Source organism: Sceloporus undulatus, chromosome 7 (assembly GCF_019175285.1).
Source record: "Sceloporus undulatus isolate JIND9_A2432 ecotype Alabama chromosome 7, SceUnd_v1.1, whole genome shotgun sequence".
NCBI classification, from domain to species: Eukaryota; Metazoa; Chordata; class Lepidosauria; order Squamata; family Phrynosomatidae; genus Sceloporus; species Sceloporus undulatus.
In genome coordinates this window covers 42698502-42712629 of record NC_056528.1, presented here as the reverse complement: position 1 = coordinate 42712629, position 14128 = coordinate 42698502, and the positions used below count along the sequence as shown (strand labels likewise).

General features: G+C 50.7%; 1 protein-coding gene across 4 annotated transcripts in view; it reads right to left on the bottom strand.

Annotated features, from left to right (window-relative positions):
* BCORL1 (BCL6 corepressor like 1) overlaps positions 1-14128 on the bottom strand; it is a 55933-nt gene that overhangs the window by 23347 nt on the left and 18458 nt on the right. The window contains exons 1-2 of one of the 4 annotated variants that reach the window (XM_042479237.1): positions 11246-11385; positions 144-276 (exon numbers count right to left, since the gene is read on the bottom strand). In XM_042479237.1, coding sequence (XP_042335171.1) covers positions 144-229 — 86 coding nt within the window. In that variant the 5' untranslated portion in view covers positions 230-276; positions 11246-11385. Of the gene's footprint in view, positions 1-138; positions 277-10157; positions 10372-11245; positions 11386-14128 lie in introns of those variants that run through there. The other 3 variants (XM_042479236.1, XM_042479238.1, XM_042479239.1) reach the window with 3 other exon arrangements.

Below are 14128 nucleotides of genomic sequence, written 5' to 3'. Positions count from 1 at the left end.
CTTTTCATATGTAGAAATCCAGTAGTGGTTTATAGCAACACTGTAAAACAATCCAGTAAATATGCTAAAAATACAACGTAAGAGAGGAATGTTCTCTTATAGCCTGTAGGCTGCCTGTAAACACAGCCACTCACACACCTCACCTCTCTTCGTTGAGGCCGCACATGCGAATCCGTTCAGTGCCAGTCCAGTTGTGCACCCCGTTGTAGAGAGGTGCAGCAGAGATCATGACAGCTGCTCAGCGCAAAAAAGGCCCGGTCCAGCCAGGGTCTCTGCCTGTAAAAACCCAAACCACATGGCATTAGGCCTAGATCAAAGTCAGGCTGTTGTTTTCTTTTGCAGGGCTTCCAAAGAGAAAAGAGAGGAAAGAGGAATTAGAGGAAAGCTACGCTTATATGCTGTTATGTGCAAAGGATTGTCTGGATACATGGTAAAGGAATAACTCAGACAGTACAGCCACACAGTCTGGTGTAGAACTCCTGCCCACCGAAGGGAAGGACAGGTTTGAAAAAATCTAAAATTTCACCAAGACCGGGGGGGGGGGGGGCCCCAAGGCCTGAACTCTTTTCAAGATATAAGTTTTTTTTTCTGTCTTCCTACTAAGGGTGCCCTGGCAGTAAAAAATGAAAAACACTTCCTAGAAGAGCCATACCATAGAACAGCTGTCATTTTCCTGATCTTGAACCATTTTGGGAAGTAAGTAATGACATTCCAATCAAACCAAAGAAGGGGATACTATGGTTTCTCATAAGCAGTAGACAGCACAAATACAACACAGAGAAAGAACTCAAAGCCAGTGCAATGCAGAAACTTGTGACACACTAAGGTCCAAAACACATTGCAGAAATAATCCAGTTTGAGACCGCTTAACTACCCTGGCTCAGTGCTAGGAAATCCCAGAAATTGTAGCTTATTGTGGCATCAGAGCTCTCTGACAGAGAAGGCTAAATGTCTTACAAAACTACAGTTCCCAGAATTCCTTAGTATTGAACCAGTTCAGTTAAAGCAGTCCCAAACTGGATTATTTCTGCAGTGTGTTTTGGACCTATGACTCCACAAACAGATTTGAATCCCTCAATTGCTGTGGGTGACCCTAAGCCAGTCATATCTTCCAGTCTAGCTTACCTTGGGCACACGAGTGTCCCTGCCACTCCCACACAAGCATGAACTTTCCTCCAAACTTTAAACATGCTATCCTGCATATAAGACATTCAAGGATTTTTTTGATCCCAAAGGGCTTGCAGAAGTAACACTCCCTCCATCTGTGGAGACTTGAAAGCTATCCCAGAACCTTTAGGGATGTAAAATGACAAAGCCAAAGAGCCTCTGCGATCGACTGAAGGGGAAGGAGACTGAAAACCCGGTGCAAAAGGGAAGGGGATTGTTGGAGGAAGAACAGGAGCATGGACAAGGGACAGGATCCCCTATGGACTGAAAGGAAAGCTGCCAGGAGCAGAGACCAGCACTGTGCTAGACGCCATGTATTTGCCAATCGTGCTAGGAAGGACAGGGTCAGCGGCAGAGGCACAATGAAGGCCTCTTGAAGGATGCAGCGAAAGAAACCAACATTGTTGAGTGCATTCTTTTTTCTTCCCAGGGAGGATGTGGGAAGCGGGCCAGACAGAGGCATTCCCAGGGAATAGAGGGGAAAAAAGGGAGAAGAAAAATCCCTCCTAACCAGAAAAATGAAATCCAGTGACTTGAAACTGTATACTGTATCTGGGTGCAGGGAGGGAGGGGGGAATAAATCCCCAGGAAGTCCAAGTGCAAGTTCCTGAGGAGACCATGAGGAGTTTCCTTCTGGGAAGAGGGAGGGAGGCACCAAGAAGAGAGAGAATTCCACAAAGAAATTTGCCAAAATGCCCTCAGCCAAAGCTCACTGGGGAAACCCAATGGCAGAAACTCCTGCTCCTATGGCTGGGGTAGATGGGCTGAAGAATCAGGAGCACAGGGAATGGCCTGGAGAAGTGGTAGGTACCTCCTGCCATTCCCCACAATATCTCCCTGCTGGTCCTCAGTAGGAAGCTAGCCATGTATATTGTGTGGGTTCACAGTGTTTCTCATAATGAGTGACCACTCTCTCTTAGGCTCTCTACATATCTGACCTTTCAAAGACAAGATACAGGAATGATCCCTTAGTGAGAGGAGGGGAAAGGAGGACTTCAGAACTGGGGCCAACACTTATGTTTTCAGGGCATATATTAGGGGTGAGCCTTTAAAAAACAACAACCATGTTGTCCCTTTCCGGGTGTATCAGCTAATCTAAACATAATGGATTGCTGCAAAGAGAGGAAACTGGGCCTGCCTGCTTCCAAAGCAATAAGTGGAAGATGATAATGGGAGTGCTCATCCTATCATTGAAACAGTCTATCAAGGCAAGGTCTGAAAAAGCATCTTGTTTGTTTCCCTTTTTCAAACAGTCCAGTCTTGTCTCAATAACTAGGAGAGAAAATACCAAAACAGGCAAAGGGCCTCTCCACCTTTTGCCTTTAAATGACCCAGTTTCATTCTCAAAGGTACAGATAGAATTCTGGGCTAGAAGCTCTGGGTATGTCTGTCTGTTAAACTACATCAGTTTCCTCATATGCTATCCTGCTGCTATTCAATATGCTATCCAACAGGTAAAAATGTCCCTAATCTGGTATCCTCTAGAGGTCTTGGACTATAGTTCCCATTAGTCAGTGTCAGCATGGTCACAGACATGTTGGTTGGGATGACAAGAGTCACTGCCCAACACATCTGAAGGACACCAAATTGGAAAAGTCTGTAGTAGGTGTCTGTGGCACTCGAACAACCACATTCCAAACAGCACACTAAATAGCAATACTCCCCCCCCCCCCCCCCTCACCCAGCTGAGCAAAGAATTTCAAATTTCTCAACAACAACAATGCATCATCTGGGTTTTAAGGTAGGGGGAGATGTAAGTTTCAGAAAAGAAATTCACTTCCTGAAGGTAAAAAATGCTTAGATCCTTTACAACAAATATGCTATAAATGCACATTTCTCTCCTATTATACACTAAACATCACGAAAACGTCCCTGAAATTCTAATACGGGACAAAACTCAGCTGACACCAACAACAGTGCAGTATATTCAGTAAAACTGTTGGTTAGAACTGAGAGAAAACCTGGAAAACCTGGGTTCCCAGTCCTAGGTTAGCAATAAAACTCACTGGGTGACCCCAAACTAGTATCCCCTTGCCCGCTTTCCATGTCTAACCTGCTTCGCAAGGCTCCTAGGATAGCCTGAGATCATTCATATTTACAAGGCCCTGAGGATCTTCCAGTAAGAGGACAGAAACATGGTCAATAACAAAAATTAAATAAGCCTGTAGTCTCAGATAAACTCGGTTGTATAATGAACTTTGACAATATGCTGTTTGCAAGTTGCTTTGAACACAGTTAACTAGGTGTCACCCCAGGAATAAGATCCCTTAGCCTTCATAGGCATTTATTCCATTGCACAACTGCTCTACGAAAGTCATGTTTAGTCTATATTTAACATGCATGTTGGAAATGATAAAACTGACATTTTAGTACATAATCATCTCAGAGACAATGCACAGGACTTCTTTTTTTTTTTTTTTGGTACTGTTGCTTGGGAATTTAAATTTTCATCTAAGAGCAAGCCTCACTGAACCTATACACCAGGATCTCTGTCCTCTGTGGAAAGGATGCCTGATAGTCCTAAATCTGCAAGTCTGTTTTCTGTCCAGCTAATGATTACAACTCCCTGAAGCCCTAGCCAAAATCAGCAATGGTGAGGCATGCTGGGAGCTGCAATCCAGCAACATCTAGAGGGCTGCATTTCACTTGGCCCTGGTTCTAGGCAAATTTTGAAGGGTGCAAACAGATGGAAGAGACTAACAGTATATATAGATGGAGTTGGGGAGGGGAGGTCACAAATGAGAAGAACAAAAGCAGGAAAGGGAGGACTGGCTACCCTACAGAGACCCAGGATGAATCTTACATAAGATGGCAGGCAATAGAGGAGGAGGTAAACGTCTAAGAAGTAGGTGAGTGGGTCTCCTTTATGGAAGATATAAGCAAGAGAATGCAAGGTTTCAACTGTGGTTGCCATTCAAGTTCTTTTCAAGTCTCCAAAGGTAAGGGAATAAGAAATTGTTGCACGAAACATCAGTCATGTGCCAGTGTTCACTCTTCACTGCGATTTGGCCAACCAGTAAAAGCTATTGCCTCTTCACCATCTCCTGCTACTGTATACTTCAACTGTTAAACATCTCTAAAAGAAGACATGAAAGCTTGTCTGGTCATAATGCTGCTAACAGAAATTGTCTGCCATGGCAATGAAATTTGTGAAATAGACAAATATGACAAATGAAACCACAGCTTTCCTGTTGGGTATGCCTGCCAGGGTAGCATAGTGGTTTGAGCATTGGACTATGACGCTAGAGACCAGGGTTTGATTCCCAGCTCGGCCATGAAACCCACTGGGTGACCTTGGGCAAGTCACATGCTCTCAGCCGCTGGGACAGGGAGGCAAAGGAAAAACCCCTCTGAACAATTCTTGCCAAGGAAACCCATCAGTCAGAAATGACTTGAAGGCATACAACAACAAATCCCTCCACACTGTCTTACAACTTTATTTCCCTCACTTCTGAAAGAAACCATAATTCCTGGCAGTCCAAACTGGGGACAAGGTTGGCACAAGAGAAGCAATGGATAAACACAAGTACTGTACTAAGAATATGCTGCTACGTTTAAGGGTGTTCAAGGCACTTTACATAAGTAATTCTGGTATCTCTTCCAACAATCCTGTGAGACAGGTCAATATTATTATTCTCATATAGAGTGAGTCTAGTCTGTAAAACAGTGATTTACATAAATTATGGGTAGAAATTATGCAGCTTTTATGTGGACTGCAACTCTCAGCAGCCCTAGCCATCCTAGTCAATGGTGAAGAACACTGGGAAATAAAGATGTACATCTGGGAGACTGTACAATTCCCGTCTATGGCTTAGGACAGCTGGTTCTTGGGAGAACCTAGAGACTTCCTCCTTCATGGTCTCATAGGGTGCATCTACACTGCAGAAATATGCAGTTTGACACCACTTTAACTGCCATGGCTCCATCCTACAGAACCCTGGGATTTGTAGTTTTGTGAGGCATTGGCATTCTTTGGCAGAGAAGAACAAAGACCTTGTACAACTACAAACCCCAGGATGCCATACGATGGAGTTTTAGCACTTAAAGTGGTGTCAAAATGCATTATTTTTACAGTGAGGATGCACTCTTAGAAGCAGTACTCTAAACTAGTCCCTCAGAGAGAGAGAGAGAGAGAGAGTTCAAAACAGGGGTTGGAATTGTGAGACCTTCTAGATGTTACTGAACTACAGCTCCCAACAGTGTCTGCCTTAACTGCCAAATGTGAAGAATGCTGGGAGATCCACAATATTCCCACACCTGCTGTAACAAAAAACAAACAAACAAAAAAAACCAGTAACTGGGCACAGCCTTAGGTTACAAATTTTGCACTGATTTTATAAAAGTAGATAAATATTTACTGCAAAGACATCAAAACATAACCCAAACAATGTTCTAGCACATAGTATATCTTGATTTCAGTAAGGCCTTTGACAAGGTTTCCCGTGACTTTCTTGCAAACAAGCTTGTAAAATGTGGGATAGACAAGGCAACTGTTACATGGATTTGTAATTGGTTGACTGGCAGAACCCAAAGGGTGCTCAACAATGGCTCCTTTTTATCCTGGAGAGAAGTGACCAGTGGGGTCCCACAGGGCTCTGTTCTGGGCCCAGTGCTATTCAACATCTTTATCAATGTCTTGGAGGACAGAATTGGGAGCATTCTCATCAAATTTGCAGATGACACCAAACAAATTCAAAATGACCTGAATAGACTAGAAAGCTGGGCCAAAGCTAACAAAATGAACTTCAACACAGAGAAATGTAAGGTACTGCATTTAGGGCAGAAAAATGAAATGCACAGATATAGGATGGGGGACACCTAGCTTAAGGAGACAACATGTGAAAGGGATCTAGGAGTCCAAGTAGACCACAAGTTGAACAAGAGTCAACAGTGTGCAACGCAGCAGCTAAAAAGGCCAATGCAATTTTAGGCTGCATCAATAGAAGTATAGTGTCTAGATCAAGGGAAGTAATAGTGCCACTCTATTCAGCTCTGGTCTGGCCCCACCTGGAATATTGTGTCCAGTTCTGGGCACCACAATTCAAAAAGGACATTGAGAAACTGGAGTGTGTCCAAAGGAGGGAGACTAAAATGGTGAAAGGTCTGGAAACCATGCCCTATGAGGAAAGACTCTGGGAACTGGGGATGTTTAGCCAGGAGAAGAGAAGGTTAAGAGGTGATATGATAGCTCTGTTTAAATATTTGAAGGGATGTCATACTGAGGAGGGAGCAAGCTTGTTTTCTGCTGCTCCAGAGACTAGGACCCAGAGCAATGGATGCAAGCTACAGCAAAATAGATTCCACCTCAACATTAGGAAGAACTTCCTGACAGTAAGGGCTGTTCCACAGTGGAACAAACTCCCTTGGAGTGTAGTGGAGTCTCCTTCCTTGGAGGTCTTTAAGCAGAGGCTGGATGGCCATCTGTCAGGTATGCTTTGATTTAGATCTCCTGCATGGCAGGGGGTTGGTCTGGATGGCCCTTGCAGTCTCTTCCAAGTCTATGGTTCTATGATTCTAAGCTGGGAGTCCTCTAGGTGCATGAGACTGCAATTCCCGTCACAATGGCTGTACTGGTTGGGTAGAAGCTACGGTCCAAACACTGGAAAAGAATTAGTTGGTGGTAAATGTTTTAATATATTTCAAAAATGCTCTCAAAATCCACTGGAAATAATACCATTGTGTTGGTACAGCTTCAAGAACTTCAGCAGCCAGCAAAAGCAACTGAAATTCATATATTTACTTCTGCTGCTTGCAAAGGCTGAAAAGGAAACAACCTCCATCAACAGTTATTAAAGCCGATCAGATTAACACTGTTTCTTATAGATCCCAAGAAGAACAGAGAAATGTTTCTTCCCAAACTACAGTCTCAGAATCACGGACACGCTGCATATAAACATTAGCCTCCTGAATGAGATTCCACGTATGAACACAAGGGCTGTTAAATATGCCTGCTGGCTCACGCTTCCCTGACAAGAATCCCCCCTTCATTGTGCAGACTCTGTCACAAATTCAACTATGAGGTGTTTCCAAAACTTTACCAACAGGAAAAAACACACACTTCTGGCTTTAGCTATGCTATATTCATATGAAACCTGCATATTCAGAGCTGGAAAGGAGTCAGCACTGGCAACCCACAACAAAACTGAGGACTTTGAATATATGGAGAGGGCTGCTCTCACACGGAATAAAAGAGAGAACACAGTTTACACCCCGAATTGCTAGCTGAGAGAATGCAGTTTTGAGACAGGCTCAGCCTTGGTAACTCTTCTCTTTTTGGAAACAAAGCAGTCCCCCGGCAGAGACCTTTATCACAACAGTGCCAGCTCTAGTCTAGAAATAACCCCGTCAGCTTCAATGGAAAGCTTGTATGTAGAGCGCAAGGCCTCACTGTGGAAGTCCCTGGTTAAACCCAGCCCTCCTTTCTCTCCTCCCATTCCCACCTCTAACAACGCAAGGATGCCCATCACGACCAACAAGGAACGCTCTTCCTCTGCACACCTGCTCATCCACTGTCTTGGGGAACAACGCACACAACGACAATAATAACGCATCCTCACCGAAGGCAGGCTCCGGCTAACTTTCCAACCATGGCCGGGTTACGTGCCTCTCTCTTTCTCCTCTCCTGGGCAATGGCCACACAGACCTCCTCTCACTCCTTTTTTCCCCCTCACTGCAGCTTAAGAGGGAAGCCTCACCGTGGAAACCTGTCGCAGCTACAGATTAACATCACTTAAAATAAAAGAGAGAGAGAAAGAGAGAGCCTCACTGAAGCTGGAAAGAAAACCCTATCCAGATCCCTAGGAAGGAAGGGGAAAGAAAGGGAGACTGGGAAAGGGAGGAAGAGCACACTGCCACCGCCGCCTTATCCAGAGCCAGTGTCCAGGCAATGACACTATGCCTGAAGCACATCGGTCTCCCCTCCCTCTCTCAATTCCCGTTTCAACTTGAAAACACACGCATACAAAATGTCCCATCCCTTCGCTCTCCTCCCCTGCTGCCACCGCCAGGCTCCGCTTTTCTTGGCAAGAGGAAAGCGACCGGCAGCAAACATGGACAACGCAAGGGCTGCCATTTGTGGGGCCAAGTTGGAGGCAGAGAGGTGGCTCCAGTTGGCAACGGGGGCTGCATCTACATTGCAGAAATGATCTGGGTTGGCTGCACTTTCGCTGCCGTGGCTTCATGCTATGGAATTCTGGGAAGGGTAGTTTGTGGTGGCACCAGAGTGGAGCTCAATGGCAGTGAAAGTGTGGCCAACCCAGACTATTCCTCCAGTGTGGATTCAGGCCATTCACACTCAGTTTTTTGTCCTGAGGAGATGTGGATCGCTGCACTGAGGCATATCGGGTTTGTTTGTTCCCATTACGTTTTGGGTTCGTGAATCTCTCCGAGTCACTTTAACTCTTGTGCGATTTATACATGCCACTGTTTCGGATCAAAATGGAGCTGCCTCCATTCCCTTGAATGACACAAAAGCGATCTGAATCGATTCAGAAGCTGTTCACACCTCTGATGATGCAGATCTTTCGGGGGGGGGGAAACCTGGGTGTCAAATATTCCAGGTTCAGTGTTTTCCCCCCAGCTCCTCCCAAAAGCGCATGGCATGTCTGAAGACCAAGGGTCCAATCTGGCTTATTTTCTCAGTCAGCCCCCTCGGGAGGGGGGGAGAGGGCAAGGTCAGCATGGGCAAAGCCCTAAAGCCCATCATCCCCACCTGCCTTCTCCCCTTTTCTCTCCCCGCTCCTCACGCTTTGCTCTCTGCCTCCTTGGCCTCCCATTTTGGAAAGGAGGCCCCTTGGCCAAAGGGCGGCCAAGAGGAGAGGCCCTTTCAGGACCCCCATCTTGCCAAAGGGGCCCATTTCCCCACTGCTTCCCCCCCCCCCCCCCCCCCCCCCCCCCCCCCCCGCCGCCCCCTTCCTTCCTCCCCCCCCCCCCCCCCCCCCCCCCCCCGAGGCTGGGCTTCCCTTGGGGCGCCAGGGGCATCATCGCCGCCGCCGCCGCCGCCTCTGTCCTTCGGGGGAAAGGGGCCGAGAGAAGCCGAGCAGCCCCAGCCTGCCTTCCCCACCCGCCTCTCCGACGGAGGGGAAGCCCCCAAACAGAGCCCCTCTGCCCTCCGCCTCCGAAGGCCGCGCCGAGAAGGAAGCAAGGGCCGAGCCACAAGGGCCGCCCTCGGAGCCAGAGACACAAGGGCTGCATCCACAGCTGCTTTGGCAACTGCCCTGGCTCAGCACTATGGAATTCTGGGAACCGAGGCTTGTGGGGGGTTCCCAGAAGGGCTGCGTCCACACTCGAGGAATAACCCGGTTTGGCAACTGCGTTGGCCCAAGGCTATGGAATCCTGGGAACTGGAGTTTGTTGTGGGCCTAGAGCGGAGAAATAGCCCCGTCTGGCACCGTTTTAACTCTCTTTCTGGCTCAAGGCTACGGAATCCTGGGAGTCGGAGTGTGTTTTGGGGCCCACAACAAACTCCATTTCCCAGAATCCCATAGCCTTGAGCCGACGCAGTGAAAGCGGTGCCAGAACCGGGCTATTATTACTTCTCCAATGTGGATGCAGCCCTTGTTTTCTGGGCCGCCACCAACCTCGATTCCCAGAATGCCATAGTCTCGAGCCAGGAAGAGTTAACGCGGCGTCAAAGCGGGCTGTTTCTCGCGTGTAGATGCAGCGAAGGCAAGAGGGAGGAGGAAGGGGGCCTGGGTCCGTCCGCCCCGTCGAAGGAAGCAGCCCCGAGGCGACGTCCGCGGACCCCGCGGAGGGGCTGGGAAGGGCCCGGGCCTCTCCGCTCGGCCTGCCGGGCTGTCAGGGTCCCGGACGGGGAGCGGGGAGGAAGGGGCTCCTGTTCGGCGAGAGGAAGGTCCTCTTCGGTCCCAGGCCGGCTCCGGGTTTCCATGGAAACCCCGCTCCCTCCCTTTGAGTCCCGAGGGAGAAAGAGGAGGAAGGAAGGAAGGAGACACAGAGAACCAGAGGGAGCCTCGGGCAGCCTCCGCACGCACCTGCTTCCCGGGGCGGCGGCGAACGAGCCTTAAGAGCCCGAGCGAGGAAGGCAGAAAGGGCCTCCGCGAAGGAAGGTCCCCGGCCGCCGAAGAGCTTTTGCCCAGCAGCAGCGGCGACGATGACGGCGTCGGAGGCTCTGGCGGAGCCCGAGTGTGAGGAGAGCGAGCGAGCGAGCGAGTCGCCGCCGACTGCTGCCGCCGCTGCCTGTGGTGTCCGCGGGGCCTGCCGGGAAGTGTAGTCCTCCCGCCCGGCGGCCCCTCACGCCCACCCAGCGCGGGGCCTCGGCCTGAGGACTACCGCTCCCAGGCTGCACCGCGGCGGGCCCTGCCCGAGAGGGGAGGAGGGAAGGAGCGAGTGGAGCGAATAAGGGAGGGGTATCGCTTTGAGCCAGAGTCCGGAGAGAGAGAGAGAGGGGGGGGGGGGGGGTGGGAATGCTCTGGGAGTGGGCGGGGCTTCTTGCCCTGCCTGGGGAGGGGGAGGGGCCAGAGGGAGATAAGGAGCGAGAGAGAGAGGAGGGAGGAGCGGGCAGCAGGGGGACCGACCCGTGTCGCCCATTCACACGTTCAGACACAGAACACCCTCGCAGACCCCTGAGGCGATCACGGGGCTCCGAGGGTCAGGGGTCACAAACGACGTCGCCTTCCCCTCCCCTCAGGAGCTCGTCCTCTGAGGGAGGGAGCTCTGCGGGGACTTGGCCCCGGGGGTCCCTCTCAGGCGGCGGCCAAGAGGGCGCCTTCCCCCGTCCCTCTTCCTCCTCCGACGGCGGCGGCGGCGGCGGAAGGGGCACTGCGGCTCCAAAGCGGGGCGCCGAGCCTTGAGGGGTCTCTCCCAACACCTGCCTCGGCCAGGGCTCCCTCCGGGGGCCATCAGCCCCGGCCTCCCCCCTCCCTCCCTCGCCCTGTCCCTGCGCTGGGAGCCGGAGGGGCGTCGAAGGCCGCCGCCGCCGCCATCCCCGGCCAGGCCCTCCTCCTCCTCCGCCACCGTCGTCCCGCTCTGCCCTTCCCATCCCTTCGCTGAGAGGCGGCGATAGAGCCCTTGGGCCCACTCTCCTCGCCCTCCGCACCTTCCACCCTGCGCCGTACTCTACCGTCCCTCCGTCGAGGCGCCTCTCCTCCTCCTCCTTCCTCCAGACCGACCGACCGGCCGCGTGCCTCAAGCGCAGAGTCCAGAAGCAGCCTCCGCCGCCGCCGCCGCCTCGCCTGGCTTCTCCTCCTCCTCCTCGGCCGGCCTTCCTGCCTCCTCCTCGCCTCCTTTCACCTTCCGGGCGCAACGGCGGCGACTCAGGAGCCCCCCGCGGTCCCCCCTCTTGCCCTGGATGGAGGAGCCTCCTCTTCCTCTTCCTCCTCCTCCTCCTCCAGTCACTCGAGAGGCCGCCGCCGCGGCGCGATTCGAACCCAGGGCCCTGATGGGAAAGGAGCGCCGCGGAAGAGGTGGCCAATACCTGGCGGTGGCCGGTGTCCCTTCCAGCCCAGTCCGACTCAGGGCCACCCGGCCTTGTCCTTGGCGGATTCGGACCCTGGCCTCCATTCGAACCACTACTCCACACTGTCTCTGGCTGCATCCACACTGGAAAGATAACCCGGTTTGGCACCGTTTTAATTTCCCTGGCTCAAGGCTATGGAATTCTGGGAGTTGGAGTGGGGCCCACAACAAACTCCAACTCCCAGAATTCCATAGCCTTGAGCCAGACAAAGACTTAAAGCGGTGCCAAACCGGGTTATCTTTCCAGTGTGGATGCAGCCTCTCTCTCTCTCTTTTTGTAGGGTCTACAGAAGCGATCCAAAACACAGTTTGAGACCACTAGAACTGCCCTGCCTCAGTGCTAGGGAATCCTGGGAACTGTAGTCCAGTGTGACACCGGTGCTCTCTCTGACAGAGAATGGCAGGCGACAACAGTTCCCAGGATTCCCTAGCACTGAGGCAGGGGTTACAGCAGTGTGTTTTGGGCCGTAGCTAACCAGCGTTTCAGGGGCTTATTTACTCCTACTGAAACAGTCGTAGCCCAGCATTCAAACCACTGCACCAGACTGCATCTCTCTCTGTAGGAAGCACCCATGGCTGATTGACACATAGACCAGGCAGGACTCGAACCCTGGTCTCCAGAGCCATGTAACTCAAACCACTAGGCCACGCTGTCTCTGGTTTCAAACAGGGCTTTGCCTCTTGCGAGTCACTTTCGATGGAGAAGAAGAGCTCAAGGCGACTTCCATGTCTGCGAGGCAAGGCGATGGAGGAGCAACGTCCCCATTTCTCTCTGATGCTGCTTTTCTTTCGGCTTCTTTTACCTTCTTCCTTTCTTTTTTCTCTCAGGTCTTATTGGAAGGAAGGCCCCTTGAAGCATTGAGAGCATCGAAGTCTTTGCTGTCTTCAATAGGGAACAGGACTTCAGCTGCAGTTGAAACCATCAGGTTGCATGGCCCAAGACAGTGAGTTTTGCCAACTGGAGACTAGGGCTGTGTCCAGACTGGAAAAATAACATGGTTTGGCACTTGCCCTGGCTCAAAGGTATGGAATTCTGGGAGTTGGAGTTTGTTGTGCTCCGCTCTGGGCCCCACAACAAACTCCAACTCCCAGAATTCCATACCCTTGAGCCAGGGCAAGTGCCAAATCAGGTTATTTCCCTAGTATGGATGCAGCCTTAATGGAAAGAGGTAGGTCTCCAGTGAGGGAGTTTCAGTGTTGGACTACAGCTCTGAAGAACCGGCTTCAAATCCCGCCTCGGCCATGAAGCCCACCTTGAGGCCAGTCACATGTTCTCAGCCTCAGGGGAAGGTAATGGCCAACCTTCTCTGAATAAGCCTTGCCAAGAAAACCCCAGGGTTGTTGTGTGCCTTCAAGTCATTTCTGACTCATGGTCAGAAGGTTGTGAAGTTGGTTTCCTGGGTCCACACCAGCTGACCACCTGCCCAGCCCATCCTTATAAAGCTACAGCTTGATCACCATCCTAAAAAAAACGTTATGGGACAAGAAGTGGTTTTACTACTGGACAAAACCATGAATGTGCAGCACCTCAAACAGCCACGTTGTGAGCACCTTAGGGTCACCTTAAGTCAAAAATGACTTGAAGGCACACAACAACAATGTGGTACGCAACACAATACACCTACACATCCTGGGAAACTGTAGACAGCCTGTTTTTGTTGTGTGCCTTCAAGTTGTTTCCGACTTATGATAACCTTAAGGCGGTGAACCTATCCGGGGGTTTTCTTGGCAAGGTTTCTTCAGAAGAGGTTTGACATGGCCATCCTCTGAGGCTGAGAGAGTGTGACTTCTTGCCCAAGGTCACCCAGTGGGTTTCCATGGCCAAGCAGGGATTCGAACCCTCGTCTCCAGAGTCATGATTCAAACCACTACACCACATTGCCTCTCTCTGTGTAGAGTCTACAGACGTAGGTCCAAAACACACTGCAGAAATAATCCAGCTTGAGACTGCTTTAACTGCTCTGGCTCAGTGCTAGGGAATCCTGGGAATTGTAGTTTAGTGTGGCAGCAGGGCTTCCAGTCAGAGAAGGCTGAATATCTCACAAAACTGCAGTTCCCAGGATTCCCTAGCACTGAGCCAGGGCAGTTAAGGCAGTCTCGAACTGGATTATTTCAGCAGTGTGTTTTGGATCGTGGCTCACCATCGTTTCAGGGGCTTTTTACTCTATACTGTAGAAATAATGCACTTTGAGACCACTTTACGTGCTGCCACTCGATCCTATGGACTCCTGGGATTTGCAGCTCTACAAGGCCTTTTGCCTTCTCTGCTCAAAAGTGCTGGTGCCTGACAAAACGACAGATCCCTGGCCTCTGTAGGAGGGAGCCATGGCAGCTCAAGTGGAGCCACACAGCATTATCTCTGTTCTGCAGATGCCCCCTTTGATGAGCCTGGGACTTTTTGCACGCTCTACCTGGCACCTACGGCTCTTGCTTTCATCACAGGAAATAGCCTTGGAGGAAGTCACACTCACTCACATCACCCCCGCAA